This window comes from Myotis nattereri (assembly GCF_964212035.1).
Source record: "Myotis nattereri genome assembly, chromosome: 10".
Taxonomy (NCBI): Eukaryota; Metazoa; Chordata; class Mammalia; order Chiroptera; family Vespertilionidae; genus Myotis; species Myotis nattereri.
Genome location: NC_138085.1, coordinates 38134699 through 38152999, shown reverse-complemented (window position 1 = coordinate 38152999; position 18301 = coordinate 38134699). Strand labels below are relative to the sequence as shown.

Here is an 18301-nt window from a genome sequence, read left to right as displayed (position 1 = left end):
TGTGAACTTGAAATGTGTCCATCCTGATAGTTATCTGCTGGGTCACATGCTGAGTTTATTTAAGCCAGATCTGATCTCTACCTGTGTGTGTGTATCTCTCTCTCTCTCTCTCTCTCTCTCTCTCTCTCTCTCTCTCTCTTTCCTCCCTCCCCACTTCCATTACTCCTGCTCGCCCTCCTTCCCTCTAAGTCCTGAAAAACTTATCAATTACTTAGCAATTCATCCAGACTTTTGGATGCTCTAAAAGTAATGTTCACAAGTCCAAACTGGGAAGGGGCCATCACAGTTCATCAGCCAGGGCTTTGAAAAGAAAACAAAACAGCAGTCCCCTACCGTGGAGCACAGCTTTGTTTGTGACTGTGGCTTCTTTGCTTACTGGAGAGTGTCCCTCCCCTGGCCCCTGGGCTCCAGTCCCACTGCCCCAGGAGGAAGCAGGCCAGCAGAGACAGGAGGCAGGGCCACCATTCAAAGAGCCCAGCACACCTGAGCTTTAAATGTCACCCCACTGTCTCCCAATAGCAGGAACAGACTCCTGGACCGCTGAAAAGTCAAAGCCACCTCCCCAGGCCCATCTCCAGCGGCCCAGTCCCACCATCACCTCCACGTCTGCCAGGCACTTCCTTGGCTCTGGGCCGTGTACATACAGATTCCTATCTGTAACAGCCACGATCGCCAGTCCCACCAAACCCAGCAAGCTCCTACATTAAGACCCAGCTCAAATATCTTCCCTCTAAAGCAGTGGTTGCCAACCGGTCTGAAAGGTTGGCGACCGCTGCTCTAAAGCCTTTCCTGACTCCTCCAGCAGAGACTGTGGCTGGTTCCTTTGAGCTCCCAGATCTCTCCGATTCTATTTAATACACCCTGGTGACCTGTTCATGTGTCCATCACGTCATGGACTGTGACCCTGATGATAAGGACCATGTCCTCATCATGCTTGTGTCTCTGGCATCCAACACAGAGCTACTCATCCCCCAAGCAACCCTAACACCTCAAGATCCCATCGCCACTCTAGTCTAATCTGGTCCAGAGCAAATGCCCCTTACAGCACCAAACAGGATTTCACACAGAGTCAAACATGAAGGTACGTTTCACAGGGAATAGTCCAAGACCTAACAGGGTGAGCTGTCTCTCCTAGAACCAGACACACAAGCAGAAATCAGCTTCATTAAGAATCTGGTTAGTTAAGCGGTGCTTCCCAAGAGGGCAGCCAACAAAGTGTGACATCAGAGGTCTGGAAGCCTGGCCCCAGGCCGGACAGGCCCTGCTGGGCTAGTTTATCTTCTGGACCAGGCTATGAAAGCCTCCCTGAAAATGGAAGTGATGCCCAAAGATCTGGGGCCTGACTTTTCCTCCCGGCATTAGCACCCCGGAGAAGGGCAATGTGTTTCTCAGATCAGGCAGCTGGTGACTCAGGAGACCAGGATAATGCCAGCAGGCAGTAAGAGTCTTCACCTGCAGGGAAAAGGCATGGAGGGGAGGGGGGAAGGAGGGTCTGAAGGGTCTCTGATGTGTGGATGGGCAGGGAAGTCTGGCCCTGTCCACCCTCAAAAGCGGGCTTGCTAGAGTATTTCTGCAACCCCGAACAAATCTGCAAGGCATTGCATGCACCAGGGAACTTCATCCCACTGAAGTTTGGGGGGAAATCTGCCAAAAAAAGCAAATTCGGGGGATCACAGCTGTGCGGAGCAGCTGTGGAGGAAGCCAGAGTACACAAAGGTGCAGGTAGTTTGGCAAGGCAGTCTGGCCTCCCGAGCAAGTGGCCAAGGCACCAGCAACGAGGCACTCAGCTTTCAAAGCCCAGGGCTGCATTCAATGAAATAAAAGGTTCCAAATTAGTGAAGTGATCCGCCATAACCTAGTATCGGGAGTCACACACAACACACACAGCGGGTCAGTGACTGGTTCAAACCTAGTTCTCCAAAACGCCATACGGGTCATTAAATTCTCTTAACAAGGTTTACCTTTAATATATAAATGTTCCTCGTAATACTTGGAGAGAAGGCGTACTCTGTACCTGGTCGAGTATAAGGTGGGAGACCCAGCTGGTGGCATTCACCCACCCGTCCCAGATTCGCTGACTGATGTCACCAATATTTATGTGCAGGGTGCACACTGCAGGGGGCACGTGCTTGGAAAGGACAAGGCTGGGGTCAGGTAGTTCCTGCCCCAACTTTGCACCTCTCTCCTCCACGCAGCTATGTTGACTCCACACCCCAGCTCCAAAGGGTTAATGCTCTTCTGACCCTGACCAGGCAAACTTAAGGCTTCATTTAGCATCAAGTTCATTGGTGCTGACCTGGCACTGTGAAGGGGACTGACCCCAATGTCCTGCTCCTCTGTGGCTGAGGGCAGGGTAAGGAGGAGAGGAAAGGAGCAGGAATTGTAAAAAAAAAACACACCACAGTATGAGGTCACAAGTACGGTGTAGGTGGAAAGCCCAGTGGATTTCAGCTCTTATTAATGCACATAGAGCTCAGCTCATGCTTATTGAGCACTTACTATATGCAGGGCATTACGTTATGCCCTTTACCTGAATAGTGTGAAGAGATATCTGTGTGAATCCTGGCCCTACTCCTCATTCACTGTGTGACTTTGGCCAAGCTGCTTAGCCTCTGTGCCTCCGTTTCTTTGTCTGCAAAATCTATACTAATAAAAGGGTAATATGCTAATTAGACCAGATAGACCGGATGTCTTCCGGACATCCTTCCGGACAAAGCTACAGTGGCAGCAGCAGCAGCAGCGGGGTGATGGGGGCAGCGCCTTCCCCTGGTCAGCCTGGTTGCCTCCCACAGAGGGAGGCCAGACTTCGGCTTAGGCCCTCCGGGAGCAGGCCTAAGCCGTCAGTAGGACATCCCCTGAGGGCTCCTGGATTGTGAGAGGAGGCAGGCCAAGCTGAGGGGAGCCCCCCCCCCCACCAGTGCATGAATTTTGTGCACCGGGCCTCTAGTAGGGTAATAACAGTACTAACTTTAGAGCGTTGTTATGAGGATTAAATGAGTAAAAGCATAAAATACTAAACCTGACCATGTCCTGGCACAGAATAAGCACTCAGTACTAAAATGAACAATTATTATCCCTTTAGTTAGTCACACTACTTTGCAGATAAAGCAGGCTGTTTCTGCTTATTTTACCAATAAGGCTTTGAGAGAGTGAGTCAACTTGCTCAAGGCCGCAGAGTTAATAAGTGGCAGAGCTGGGACCTGAACTCAGGCAGCCTGACTCCAAAGCCCACAATCTTAAGCACCACCGTGAGCATGGCACTGTGCTAGGTTCTAGGTACATAAAGAGCCGTGGGAGATGAACTAGGGATTCCTATGCAGTGCAGTATACACTACACGAGAGAGATATTGAAAGAAAAAAGGGGGGGAGGGGGGCTGGGGCTCCGGTAACAGGGAGCAGCAGTCTGCACGACCTGAAGAATGCTCCACCCATAAGGGGACTTGAGTTCTAGCCCCAAGAATGATGAGAAATTTGCCAGCCAAGGAGGAAGGGAATTCCAAAAAGCCAGGACCTAGAATAGCAAAAGAATAGCCCAGGAATGAAGGGAGATTGGGGACAGAAGCTTGTATAATTATCCAAACTAGAGCAGATAAGAGGATGAGAATAGTGAGTTGGGCCCCAGCTGATTTGGCTCAGTGAATACAGTGTCAGCCTGCGGACTGAAGGGTCTCGGGTTCGATTCCGGCCAAGGGCATATGCCCAGGTTGCAGGTTCAATCCCCAGTAGGGGGGCGTGCAGACAGCAGCCAATCAATAATTCTCTCTCATCATTGATATTTCTCTCTCCCTCTCTCTTCCTCTCTGAAATCAATAAAAATGTATTTTTAAAAAAAGAATAGTGAATTGGGTGGTATGGTAGGGCAGGCACACACAGCATAAAGTTAGGCTGGGACGGTAAGTGGAGGCCGGTCATGAACAGCCATGTGTGCCAACACCAGAAGTTAGATTTTATCTGTGAGACAGTGATTTGTCAACTTTATTATGGACAGGATCTACCTTCGTAAAACAGGTGTAGATTCCCACCCCTGCTGTTAGCTCGGGGTGGGGGGGGGGGGGTAACAGGGGTCTTAAGGGACTGCAGTAGCAAGGCCTGCTGGGGTTTTAACAACAGAATTCTTGCCCAGGAATGAAGGGAGATTGGGGACAAAGCTTGTATAATTGTCCAAACTGGAGCAGATAAGAGGATGAGAGTTGGAAATAATAGCGCTTTTCACGAACTGCTACATGATATCAGGGTTTCTCAATCTCAGCACTATTAACATTTGGGACTGATCATTCTTTGTGCGCAGGGGTTTGGGGGTAAGGGGGGGGGGGGCAGAGGCTGTCCTGTGCATCCTAGGAAATTTAGCAGCATCCCTGGCCTCTGCCCACCAGATGAATAGCATCCTCCCCCACTTACATGTAGACAGCCAAAAATGTCTCCAGACATTGCCAGATGTCACTTGGGATGCGAAAGCAAAACCCTTGTTGAGAACCACTGCTTTAAATCCTCCCATTCCTCTTTTACAGATGAGGAAATTCAGCCACAGAGAGGCCACAGCCAGGATTTAAACGCTGGTGGTCCGGCTCCAGGGCCCACACTCTTAGCCACCTAGCTCGACGGCCTTTCCGGGAGAGGGAGGCCAAGCCAGGCTTCTGAAGCAGATTATAGATTTGGTGACAGACTGGATGAGAAGAGGATGGGAGAGTGAGGTTCAAAAGGTGAAATCTCAGTGCTGGCCACTGAACTGGGAGAATAGTAGGTACTAAATACGTCTTTTTTAGATTTGAATAGAATCAAGAATAATTGGCTCCAAAAGGAAAAAACTTGGTCGTGTGTCCCCCCTCCCCCCCAAGCCAGCAAGAGTCTCCTGCTCAGACTGGAGAGAGGAGCCCTCTGTAGGACTGGGTGTGGATAAGTTCTACAAACCAGCTGGTACCCAAATCCCCGCTGGGCCCCTTCCCAGCTGTGTGGCCCCGGGCTCCTTAGTTAACCTCTCTGCGCCTCACTTTGCCCTTTGCAAAACAGGAATGAAAGTTCCTGCTCTTAGACTCGACGTGAGAACTCAGGGAGTTAAAAGCAAAATGCCACGCTTCCCACGAAGGGATCGCCCCCCGCCCCGCCCCCGCTCGCCTTGAGAAACCATCCTTATTACCTCCTCGGCCCGGTGAACGTCTGTATCCAGCACTCCTCTCCACGCCCCCACCCCCCACCCGCCCCAACCCAATCCTTGGGAACCTCAGAGCCGCAGGGAGCCCGCTGCGCCTCTCTCCACCAGCAGAGCGTCCCCCCAGGGCTTTAGGCGGCGCCCACAGCCGCCCTATTCACTCCCCAGTCCGCTCTGATTGCGGGGTTCTGGGAGTCGCCAAAAGCGCGTGGCGAGCTGGGTGCCTCCGAAAGGAGCCAGCTAACTGAGTTCCACGTGAGCCACGGACGTTTCAGGCAGGTCCGCACCCGGCCGGCGCGGGTCAAAGCCAGTCGCTGCCCCCGGAGACCCAGGGCAGAGAGGCGCCGAGATTTGGAAAGCACCTACCCCGAAGCCAGGCTGCAAAGGCAGGGAGCTGAGAGTTACTGGATCCGAAAGAAAGAAAGGGAAAGAAAAAAAAAAAAAGCAGGGGGCGGGGGAAGCAACAGGAAAGTAGGAGGAAGAGGAGGCAAAAAGAAAGCGCTGGGAAGCAGTTCTCGGGGGCACCCAGCCTCCAACACCTGGGCAGGGATGGGGACAGAGCTGCGGCTTCGGGTCAGAAGTGCTCGGGGCGCTTCCGCGGAGGGGGCGCTGGGGAGGCGCGGGGGGCTGGGGATGCGGGGCGTCCCGGCGCCCCGGGCGCGCTCTCGGGCGCCGCTTACCTTCGCCAGGGCCGCCCGCACGCACTTCCGGGGGCTGCGCGCGGGGGGCGCGGGTCCGAGCCCGGGGACCTGCAGCGGGTCCCCCAGTGAAGAGCGGGACTAACCGGTGCCTGGGGCTGGGGCGGCCGCGGGCGTCTGGGAGAGAAACCCCAATGGAGGAGCCGCCGGGGACCGCGCGGGGAGCGGGGTCCCGGCCTCGGCGCTCGCCGGCGATCGCGCCGAGTCCCGCAGACGCCGGAGGAGCCCGAGTCAGTGGGAGGAAAAGGTTGTCTCATTTCCTTCGGTCTCCCCACTCCTCCGCCCCCTCTGCTCCGGACCTGCCCTCCCTCTCCCCCGCCCCCTTCCCCTCGCCGGCGGCCCGTGTGGGCGCTGGGAAGACGCGAAACCTGAACGGCTGCGGCGTGCGGCGCCTCCCTCCCGGCCAAGTTAGTTCACGCTCCCAGCCTCCTGCCTGCCTCCCCGCGCTTCCGACGGTCCCCAGGGCCCCGACGGTTCCCCGTCGGCAGTGCCCCTGTCTGGGTGCTCTGGTCTGTCCCCGCTGGGATGAGCCCAGATTTAACAGCAGACCTCAGTGCCTGCCAGCATCCTTCCTCTCATTCCTGTGCCGCTGCCTGCAAAAACCACCACTCTACCCAGACAGGAAATAAATACTTACTTTGTTAAATTTGATCAACTTTTTTTCCCCCAGTGGGGCGTTTAAAACCTGATGTATAATCTCGAAGGAGAGTTCATTTTGATTGGAAGGAGAGCAGTCTTTGTTTGGCCTTGCTCATTCAGAGTGGGGTTTTGAGTATTGAATGAGTATTGGAAGCCTAATAGGCCCTGAGCTGGGCAGAAATGAACCAGAAGGGAATGTTGTTCCTAAAATCGACATAGGTGATTAGTACAGACAGAGGCAAGGGTACTGTGGTCTCTGAAGAGATAGGTCGAGAACTTTCTGTGGAGTAAAGACAGCCTGGGCAGGGGCAAGAAGGCATGAGAAAGCCCCATGGGGAGGCAGTCCAGCAGAGAACCCAGTCAGGATGGGAAGTGGTGGGGGGTAAAGAGGGAAGAGGATGTTGAACCAGTCCATCAAGGGAGGATAGAGCAGCAGGGAGCAGTGGGGTAGCATTGATAAGACCTCGTGGCCAAGAGCCTAGAGCAGTGGTTCTCAACCTTCCTCATGCCCCGACCCTTTAATACAGTTCCTTATGTTGTGGTGACCCCCGACCATAAAATTATTTTCGTGGCTACTTCATAACTGTAATTTTGCTACTGTTATGAATCATAACGTAAATATCTGATATGCAGGATGTATTTTCATTGTTACAAATTGAACATAATTAAAGCATAGTGATTCATCACAAAAACAATATGCAATTATATATGTGTTTTCCGATGGTCTTAGGCGACCCCTGTGAAAGGGTCATTTGACCCCTAAAGGGGTCGCGACCCACAGGTTGAGAACCGCTGGCCTAGAGGCTCATGGTGACAGTGGGTGACCAGAAGCCCAGAGCATCTCCAGAGCTGCTGCTCCACATGTGGTCCTGGGACTGGTAATAGTAACATCAACTGGGAGTGTGTCAGATATGGGGACTCTCCAGCTCCATTTGTTTTACTAAGTCAGAACCTGAATGTTAACAAATCCCCAAGGATTCAAAAGCTCATTAGCATTTTGGAACCACTGCTCTTTACACCACTGACTATATATTAGTGACTGCATATTAGAAACACCTGGAGAGATTTAAAAACCAATATGAGGCCTCTGCTCCACCCCCACAAATGCATATTTAATTGGTCTGGGATGGGGCTACAACATCAATATTTTTTAAATGCTTTCCAGATGACCTAATGTAGTCAGAGTGGAGAACCACTGTTCTAGACTTATTCAAAGAACACCTGTGTGGGGGTGAAAATACAATGACAAGTTGTAGCCCTAATACAGAGGCAACCGTCACCTGGAAAGGGCCTCTGTTTAGGGAACCAGATTCTAGCTTCAGATGGCCACTAAATTACTGTCTGAACGTGGACCAGTACTCCCTTATCAGGCCTCAGTTCCCTCATCTGTAAAATACACATCTGACTAACTTTACACTCTACCTCCCGGGATGCAGGGTGCCATCAGAGCTTCCCTGACTCCCCAGTTTTATCAGCAACCAAGGAAGCGGAGGTGTTGAGAGGAGGGTTTTCCTGGTGTAGTATTGTGTGTACCTGCCATGTACACATCCATGAATGAACACCAGAGATCAAAGGATTGTATGCCAAGCACAGGGCCACACACATAACTGGTGCTCCATAAATGTGTACTAAATGAATGAATAAATAAATAGGGCACACATGCCAGGAGGTGGCATAGACTTTCTGTGGTAAACTGGCCCCAATCCAGAGCCTCTGCAGTTGCCCCCTGAGCCAAAGGAAGGATATTTGGAAGCACTGTGACCCATAAATCTAGCTTTGGATTTAAAACTACTGCTATTAAGAACTGCTAACACTTGTTGAATGCTTAGCACATACCAGTCATTGTATGTACTAAGCATTGTAGGTACTACTTTGTATATACTCATCCTAATATATAAAAAGCCAGGGGCCGTCACAACCGAAACAACCCATTTGGACTACCAAACAGCAGGCAGCGTGGGGCGACCAGGCCAGCAGGGGGGGCAGATGGGGGCGACCAGGCTGGAAGGGGGAGGCAGTTAGGGACAACCAGGCTGGCAGGGGGGGTAGTGAGGGGTGATCAGGTCGGCAGCAGGGGGCAGTCAGGGGCGACCAGGCAGGCAGGCAGGTGAGTGGTTAGGAGCCAGTGGTCCAGGATTGTGAGAGGAATGTCCCAGATTGGAGAGGGTGCAGGTTGGGCTGAGGGCCCCCTCCCACCCATGCACAAATTTTGTGCACCAGGCCTCTAGTTTTATTACAATGATGAAGGTATTGTTGAACCCTTGCACTCCAACTGGTTAAAGAATCACAGACATGGAGGATGTGAACTGCCATCTAGAGCAGCCTTTGCCTCTTGTGCAACTGGACACAGGTGGCTGGAGAGCCCCACTGGAGCATCTTACAGGTCATTCTCTAGAGCATGCAGCCTTGAAGGAAGGGTTTTAGAATGACCATTCCAGGGCCCTGCAGAAACAGATGCTCCCAGAAGCTATCTGGGAACCCATGGGTCACAGCTAAGCCTTGGAAAGGGACTCCTCAAAGCTACCCACTTCATGGGTGCATATGTGTGTGTGCGTACATGAGGGTGCACATACTGCCTTTTAACCAGAGCCTCTTAGGTGCCAAACCCCAGTCCTTTTCAGATATATTTCTTTTCATCCTGACAGGTTAAGCACCCTTGTTTTCTTATTTTATAAACTAGAGGCCTTATGCACGAAATTTGTGCACTGGGTGGGGGATCACTCAGCTTGGCATGCGCCCTCTCGCAGTCTGGGAGCCATCAGTCGGACACCCTTAGCACTGCCGCGGAGGCGAGAGAGGCTCCCACCACCGCCACTGCACTTGCCAGCCTGTGACCCCGGCTTCTGGCTGAGCAGCACTTCCCCTGTGGGAGCGCACTGACTACCAAGCGGCAGCTCCTGCATTGAGCGTCTGATCAGTGCACGTCATAGCAACCGGTCATTCTGCTGTTTGGTCAATTTACATATTAGCCTTTTATTATATAGGATAAACTGAGACATCATAAAATGAAGATCTGTTTGTCGCTGCAACCCAAGTTTCTTGTGTCCAAGACACCATAGGCAACCTGCACATTACACTTAATCCTCACCTGGGGAGTGTTTTGAAATAACACGTTGGGCTCCAGACCAGACCCGTTGAATCAGAATCTCCAGGGGTGGGGCTTTTTTTTTAAACCTCTGCAGGTAATTAAAACGTGCAGTGAGGTTTGAGCGCTGCTTCTATAGGAAATGCAGAGACAGAGCCTAGGCCCTAACAGATGAGCAGTTTACAAAACAGCAAGGAGCTCATTCTAGTAGTGATCTCCAAAAGTCATCAGGAATAGAAAAATGTCAAAATTGCTCCCTGGCCCACAGCAACCTAAGACAATGCCAGGCTGAGGAAAATTCTTGGACGTATCTCAACCTTGAGTGAGTGAGGTCATCCCCACATGGTCAAGGGTAGGAATTCTCGTTCCATCTCCAGAAAGCACAAATGATTGAAACCAGAATCCTTGCCCCTTCTCCTGTGGCACTGCTGTTTACAAGAAGCCTTTAAGCAGTCAGTGCTTATGAATTCCAGAAGTGGCCAATGATCTCCAGGAGCAAGGCAGCCATGTGAACCGAGTAATGAAAGGCCAAGGAAAGTGCCTCATGGCCCAACGAGAGGCTAATGGATGGGCAGACAGAGACCAATGTGCCACCGTTAGTTACGTCACTTCAGGAAAATCAGGAGGCCAGGACTTAAATGTTTTGCCCTACGGTCACTTCGTATTTGTTCACTTTAGCAAAAGTAAGCTTGAAAAGAAAACGGGTACTTGTTTAAAATACTAGAGAAGCAGGACAATTTCTTTTTCTTTCTTTTTTAACCCACTGTTTCACTTTTGCCATTTAATTCCCTGGCCAAGTAATGGGATTTCTGTTAAGGTCCATGCATAGACATTAACCAGGAGGCATTTAAATTCATTCATTCCACAACAGCCTGCTGAAATGAAACTGGTCATTTGATAGTCTTAGCCACTAACGCCTCCTAGACACCAAAGGTCGAAGAAGACAGCACCGCCCATGTACAGTCCAACTTTTTACAAGGTCTAATGGATGCCTTTAATCACCAAATAAATCAATGTTGACGGCTGTGCCCCCTTGAAGTCCTAGCTTCCAGATGTAGACAACGAAATTATAAAATCCATGTTCGCCAGGCCTTCTGTTCCATTTCAGAGAGCGATGTCTTTCCTGGACTGAGGAATATGAGAGGATGCTGGGAACACCGTGTCAGTTGTTTCAGTGAAATTTTAATAGGAATAAAAATCCCAGAGAATATCAGGGCACAGCCCAGTCCCCACAGTGTTCTAATCACCTCCCCCACCTTTCTTAAAATGTTTTGTGCCCAGAAGGGATGAGATAATGAGGAACGAGCATCAATTAAGCACGTCTTCAATCTCCTTAGAAGTGGGAGCTTATCTTTGGTTGAGTTATTTCCTCATGGCCCCAGTCAGTAGACTAGAGACCTAACTACTCTTGGCTAAACCACTTTATCTTGCTCGGGGGTAATAGAGTAGAAATCAAAATATTTCTCTAGCCAGTTGCTGCTGCCCAACACAACTTTACCTCTGATTAATGACAGGTTTTAAATCAAAACACGCTCCCCAGTTAAACTATAAACATAGCTGAGTGTAAATTTTGCTTCTTTTCCCCCCTTCATGTTCCATAGGGAGATTTTCATGCCCAGGCTGACACCTCCTCTACGTTTTTCATCTTGGCCAACGAGGTTAAATAAGCATAAACGTCACTTGAATAAATCATCCACACAAAACACTCTGATATGACCAACAGGAAGCCACTGTAAAAATGAGAGGTTTCAATCATAAAAAAACGAGGCAATGGAACAAAAAAAACATGCCCAGTGACACTGCTAATAGTTGATCTTTAAGAAAATGCATGTTAGATCCCTACCACCACACCTATGACCCTAGATAGCTGTCTCTTAGATAAACATGTCTTCCTTTATATCAAAAATACCATTGATCCTCATAAAATTGAGACACCCATGACCCATTAAAACTTGTACATCGTAGGTAGCACACTATTAAAAGTCACATTTTTAGAGGAATAAGGAACACTAGCATTCACGATGAAGTATAAACTTCGAATTAAAGCATAACTGAGCCCTGTTCCGAGGCTGCCTGCAACCCTTCCAGATTCCTCAGAGACTTCTTTCCTGTAACTGTGGAAGGTGTGAGCTTGAGAAATTAATCTAGTGGTTTGTTTGGAAAGATAAATGGGCAAACACAGAACAGAAGACAAAACATACCAAACTATTCATTTCCTTGAAGGGTGTGCACTAACTAGACGAGATGGTGGTGGCAGGCATTGGAACTTCTGAAAACCCCACAGAGCATCCACTTCTCAGATTCATAAATTTCATGGTAGCACGTTCTGGAACACAGTGTCCTTATGCACAGGTGTGTTAGATCTAATCAAACCAAGTGCACGGCACTCTGTTCATTACCCCGGTGCCCGGATGGGAGTGATTTCCATTTGCCACCAGCAACCAGTCAGCCCTCAGTGTCTGTACACAGTGATGGAGTTTGGGATCTACTTTGTTGGCTGTGTGTGTGTGTGTGTGTGTGTGTGTGTCTGTGTGTGTGTTTGATCCTCACCTGAAGATAGCGTTTTTATTGATTTTGAAAGAGAGAATAAGGGAAAGAGAGAGAGGGAGAGAGAGGAAAAAACATTGATGTGAGAAACATGGATCAGTTGCCTCCCGCACATTCCGCTGACCAGGGATCAAACCCACAACCTAGGTATGTGTTCTGATGAGGAATAGAACACACAACCTTTTGGTGCATGGGACGATGCTCCAACCAACTGAGCCACCCAGCCAGGCTGCTTTCTTTGGGGGGGAGGGGGAAGGACAGGGGGCATATACTTTGGATGTGAAAGTCTGATTCATTTTCTTCACTAATAGGTCCACACTGGGAATCCTTTAAATTAGCTATTAAAGTATTTATAATATGACTAGAGGCCCGGTGCACAAAACTCATGCACTGGGGGGGGGGGGGTAGGGTTCCCTCAGTCCGGCCTGAGCCCTCTCGAAGTCCAGGACCCGCCCTAACTGCCCTCCTGCTCGCTGCTCCTTACCGCTTGGCTCGCTGCTCTTTAGTGCTGCCAAGGAGGCAGGAGAGGCTCGCCAGCCATCAGGTGAGCCCAGTTTCTGGCTGAGTGGTGCTCCCCCTGTGGGAAAGCACTGACCAACAGGGGGCAGCTCCTGCACTGAGCGTCTGCCCCCTGGTTGTCAGTGCTCATCATAGCAACCGGTCGTTCTGGTTGTTCCACCTTTACGGTTGCTTAGGCTTTTATCATATAGACTAGAGGTCCGGTGCACAAAAATTTGTGCACTCGGGGGGAAAGGGGGGGGGGTCCCTCAGCCTGGCCTGTGCCCTCTCGCAGTCTGGGACCCCTCAGGCGATAACGACCTGCTGGCTTAGGCCTGCTCCCGTGTGGCAGAGGGCAGGCCCAATCCCTAGGTGCAGCCCCTGGTCAGGCTCAGAGCAGGGCTGATTGGGGAGTTGGGGCGCCGCCCATGTCATGCAAAGAGCAAGGTGGATCGGGAGGTTGCGATGCCACCCTCAGTCACGCTCACGGTAGGGCTGATTGGGGGGTTGGGGCACCGCCCCCTGTCACACTCAAGGCAGGGTCGATGGGCAGGTTGTGGCGCCACCCCCTGTCACGCACAGAGCAGGGCCCATCAGGGGGTTGGGGAGCTCCCCCCTGTCACTCACAAAGTAGGGCCGATAGGGGAGTTGGGGCGCCACACCCTGTCACACTCAGGGCAGGGCTGATGGGGAGGTTATGGCTCTACCCCGTCACACACAGAGCAGGGCCCATGGGGGGGTGGGGGTTGGGCTGCTGCACCCTGTCACACACAGAGCAGGGCCGATCAGGGGATTGGGGCACCGCAGCCTGTCACACACAGTGCCACAGGGCGATCAGGGGGTTTGGGCGCTGCCCCCTGTCACGCTGATCCTGGTGCTGGGAGGCATATTACCCTTTTACTATATAGAGGCCTGGTGCACGTGTGGGGGCCGGCTGGTTTGCCCTGAAGGGTGTCCTGGATCAGGGTGGGGGTCCCCACTGGGGTGCCTGGCCAGCCTGGATGAGGGGATGATGGCTGTTTGCAGCTGGTCACACGCCCTTCAGGGTGGGGGTCCCCACTGCAGTGCCTGGCCAGTCTGGGTGAGGGGCTGAGGGCTGTTTTCAGGCTGGCGGGTGACGGAAGCTCCCAACCACTCCTTTTTTTCTTTTTTTCTTTTTTATTCTGGGCCAGCTTTAGCTCTGAGGCTCCAGCTCTTAGGCCTCCGCTGCTGAAAGCAGGTTTCTGGCCTTTGTTTACCTTCTATATTTGAAACAATGTTGCGATCCTGCTGGCTGAAGCCCGACAACTAAAGCAGGTTTCTGGGGTTTTGCTTAGCTTCTATATTTGTAACATAGCTGCTTCGAGTTGCAGCTCAGAGGCCGGCAACGGCAGGCGGGGAACGTTGGAGTCCTCCATCACTGAAGCAAGCAAGCCTCATGTTCGCTTCCAGCGGCCTGGCTGCCAGCCGCCATCTTGGCTGGCAGTTAATTTGCATATCGCCCTGATTAGCCAATGGGAAGGGTAGCGGTTGTACGCTAATTACCATGTTTCTCTTTTATTAGATAGGATGCTTTTGGTTTGTTTTTAAAGGTTTACTATACGTCTCAGAAGCAGAAGGTTTATTTTGCAGTAGTCTTCCCTTACCTGCAGTTTCACTTTGAGGTTTTATTTACCCATGGCCAACCGCGGTCCAAAATATTAAATGGAAAATTCCAGAAATAAACTCTGTATAAGTTTTAAATTGTGTGCTGTACTGAGTAGCATGCTGAAATCTCACCCAGCCCCACTGCTCTGCTCACCCAGGATGGGACTTGCCCGGCGTATCCAGGCTGTTTATGCTTACCTGCCCATTAGCCACTTAGTAGCCATCTAGGTTTTCCAATTAACTGTCTCAATATCACAGTGCCTGGGTTCAAGTGACCCTTATTTTACTTAATAATAGCCCCAAGCTGCAAGCGCAGCGATGCTGGCAATTCAGATATGCAAAAGAGAATTCTTAAGGACTTCCTTAAGTGAAAAGGTCCATACTAGTATAGTGCAATCAGATCTTTTGAGAGAGAGAAAGAGACCATATTCACATAATTTTTATTAAAGCGTATTGCTATAACTGTTCTATTTTATTATTGTTGTTGTTAATCCTGAACTGTGCCTAATTTATAAATTAAACCTTATCATAGCTATCCTTACTAATAAAAGCCTAAGTGGTCATCATGACGTGATGCCCTCACTCCCTCACAACATGGCTGCTTGTACAGTGGGCACGCGCAGGTGGGCAAGGCTGGGCTTGAAGCTGCATGCATGGCACGGAACCTGCCTGGGAGTCCCACCTCCTCCCAGCTCAGTGTGGTGAGGCCTGCCTGGGGGTCCTGCCTTCTCCTGACTCCGGGCTAGGCCTGCCTGAGGATCCTCCAGCTCCGCACTGCAAGGCTTGCCTGGGGGTCCTGCATCCTCCCTACTCTGCGCAGCTAGGCCTGCCCGGGGTCCTGGGGGGTCCCACCTCCAGGTTCTGCATGGGGCGGAGGCAGGAACCCTGGCTCCGGCCTACCTCTTTGGGGCAATCCATTGAGGAGCCCCAGATGGGTGAGCGGGGCCTACCTATTTAGGGTGATTGATCACAGGGCTCCTGCACTGTGACAGGGCACAGGCCAGGCTGGGCCCCCCCCGCCCCCCCCCCCCCCCGAGTGCACAAATTTCATGCGCTGGGCTCTAGTGTATATATAGGAAAAAATAGTATATATGGCAGCGGTTCTCAACCTGTGGGTTGTGACCCCTTTAGGGGTCGAATGGCCCTTTCACAGGGGTCGCCTAAGACCATCAGAAAACACATATATAATTACATATTGTTTTTGTGATGAATCACTATGCTTTAATTATGTTCAATTTGTAACAATGAAAATACATCCTGCATATCAGATATTTACATTATGATTCATAACAGTAGCAAAATTACAGTTATGAAGTAGCCACGAAAATAATTTTATGGTTGGGGGTCACCACAACATGAGGAACTGTATTAAAGGCATTAGGAAGGTTGAGAACCACTGATATATGGGGTTAGGTACTACCTGCAGTTTTAGACATCCACTGGGGTCTTGGAACATATCCCCCATAGATAAGGGGGGAGGGACGACTATAATGAGATATACAGAGTGACAGAGCTTCCAAGGAGATGTGTGACCTCAAACTCCCCAGCCCGGGGCCACAGGGGAAGTTTGGTCAGGTCAGGGGGTCTTCTCTGTGCCTCAGGCCCCTGCTTGCTGGGCCTTTCTTCCTCCACGGACTTCCTCATCCCTTGTCTTTGATCTTCCCACTGCCTCCTTCCCCTCAACCTTGAACTTGCCCAAACCTGCCCCATCATTTAAAACACATGAACAAATTACTATTCAATAGGTCTTCCACGTTCTGCACCCATCTATCGATCTTTTCCCACCTTTATTTCTCTTCGTAACCAAACCTCAAACAAATAGGTGTATTTATTATCAGTCACTTTCTTAACGTCCATTCAGTCATTCAACTTACTGTAGTCTGGTTTCTCTTGCCAACACTCCAGGGAAACGGCCCTCATTCAAGTCCCAAATAGCTTCCCAGTGTCGAAATCCAGCGGCTGCCCCTGCGCTGGGGCTGATGACCTCTGGCAGCGATCGCATTGCTGCCTGTGGCGGTGACCTCTGGCAGTGCGTTTCCTGTTGGCCTCTTCCCCGTTCCCAGGCTCTCCTCTCTTCAGGGTGCGCTTCCCCACTTCCCAGATCCCCGCCCACCGCGGGGAGCACTCCTCCTCCGTGACCTCCCATAACTGACTTTGCTTCATAGCAAAGGCATCCGTTCACATCACTGGAACTTTTCAGGGGTCAGCCACTCACTCACATGGTGAGTCTAGACTCCTGGGCAGGGTGCACAGCCCTTCCCCTGGCCACGCCTGCGCCCCCCCCCCCCCCCCCCCCCCCGCATCCAGTAACAACCTGTCTTACGCTCTGAGTATCCATCTCTTTACAGTCTCCCACACATGCCAGGCTATTTCACGCTTCTGTTCCTCTGTACAGAATGTTCTCGACTCCACTCCCATCCTCCCCTGAAGAATGTTCTCAACTCCACCCCCATCCTCCTCCAGCTCATCTTTGAAGACTCAGAACAAAGGTGAGCCGTTCTGGAAGCCTTCCCTGTCCCCAGACAGAGGCGGTGCTCCCTGGCAGCCCCTGGCATCTGTGACATGTCTTCACGTTGAGGTCTGCACTGTGTCACCTCACCTGGAACCCAGTCCTGTGAGGGTAATAGGTGCTCCTTTATCTCTTTCGAGCTTGGTAGAGTACCTAGCACTGAGTAGGTGCTAATGTCTGATTAGCAAGAAACCTCACACTTCTTGTATTTCTCTCATTTGAATTGAATTTGCCCTGAGCGTTCTACTCTCCCCCTTGAAATGTAATCTGTCATTATTGGCGCACACCTCCTCCCCAGGTTCACGGGGCGGTCTCTGGTGACTTGTGCCGTACACAGCATGCAAAGAGGGCCCTCCGGACTCTGCCTGCACTGGCACCTCCTCCAGGCTTCAGTCCAAGCCGGCATGGAACCAGGAGGCAGGTTCTTCTGAGGCCTGGGCTTTGGAAATTTTCCGCCCCCACACACAGGAATTTTAAGGCCACAGCTCTTAATTCGTCATGTCTACCCCACCCGACTCCTGCCCCGGTTGTGGGTGCTGTGGGTCAGGTGTCCATACCTCATGAGTACCCCCAGAGATCCTGCTCTTTCTTTCCTTCTCAGGGACTCGGTCTTCAGTCAGGCTGCGCACCCTCAGAAACCCACAGCCCCCTTCCTGCCGGTCCCTCAATAAGTACAGGCAGCAGAGACAAAAGCAGGGGGAAGTATGTCTTCTCCAACTAGAACGTCTGATTTCAGCTCTGCAACAACACAAAGACCCCAAAGACAAGGGCACACCAGGGTCTTACTACCTCCTTGAGGCAGAGGAGGGAAGGGTAGCTATAGGGAAGGGAACGAGACACAAAAGGATATCTCAGGAAGCTATTCTGCCCCAGAACCTTCAATGAATTTGTTCAGTTATTTAACAAAAGCTGAAATGTCCATGAAAAAAAAAAAAAAAATGAAGGCAATTGCCCTTCCAAAGAGAGACACCTCCTCCTGGCAGGACTCCACACTCAACTGTAGCCTCTCATTGTTTCCCTGGGAAAGAGGCCTGACACCCCAGGGATCCTCCCGCCTGTGGCCCAGGAGGGCCACTCACGTGGCCGGGCTTATTTGAGCTGCTGACTTGGGTTGCTGACGCGGGCATTTGCCGCAGCTGCACTCACCCACTTTCTCTCATGGATGATTTTAATCTCTCTCATTTTTGCCCAGCCTGTGAGAACACTGAAAGCCTGGTTCGGAGGGGGCAGGAGATAGACAGTGCAGGTCAGGCATTGAGCAGCGGGTAAATCCTAGGGGAGGAAGCAAACGTGTGTGTAATCCTTTCAGGAAAACAAGCATTATTGAAGAGGAGAGAGCTGCCAATGGAACTTTGTTCCAAGAATAAACAGCACATTTTCCCTCAGTGTTTGCTTTTCTCTCTTTGATCCCCTCGAAACCCTCTGGAAATGCCTGGCCAGCAGCTTTGCTCCCCTCGGAGGCTGGGGAGAAGGGGCCCCAAGCACTCCCTTAAGAGTCCTCCAATGGAGGCATCAGCAGGGCTCCCGGCAATGCTGGAGCCACAGGCCTGTGG

General features: G+C 51.2%; 1 protein-coding gene across 2 annotated transcripts in view; it reads right to left on the bottom strand.

Moving 5' to 3' along the window:
• Positions 1-16430, bottom strand: part of EVA1A (eva-1 homolog A, regulator of programmed cell death) — a 61371-nt gene extending 44941 nt beyond the window's left edge. The window contains exon 1 of one of the 2 annotated variants that reach the window (XM_081101337.1): positions 16114-16430. In XM_081101337.1, coding sequence (XP_080957463.1) covers positions 16114-16159 — 46 coding nt within the window. In that variant the 5' untranslated portion in view covers positions 16160-16430. Of the gene's footprint in view, positions 1-5826; positions 6115-16113 lie in introns of those variants that run through there. The other variant, XM_081101338.1, reaches the window with a different exon arrangement.
• Positions 16431-18301: the final 1871 nt, after the last annotated feature.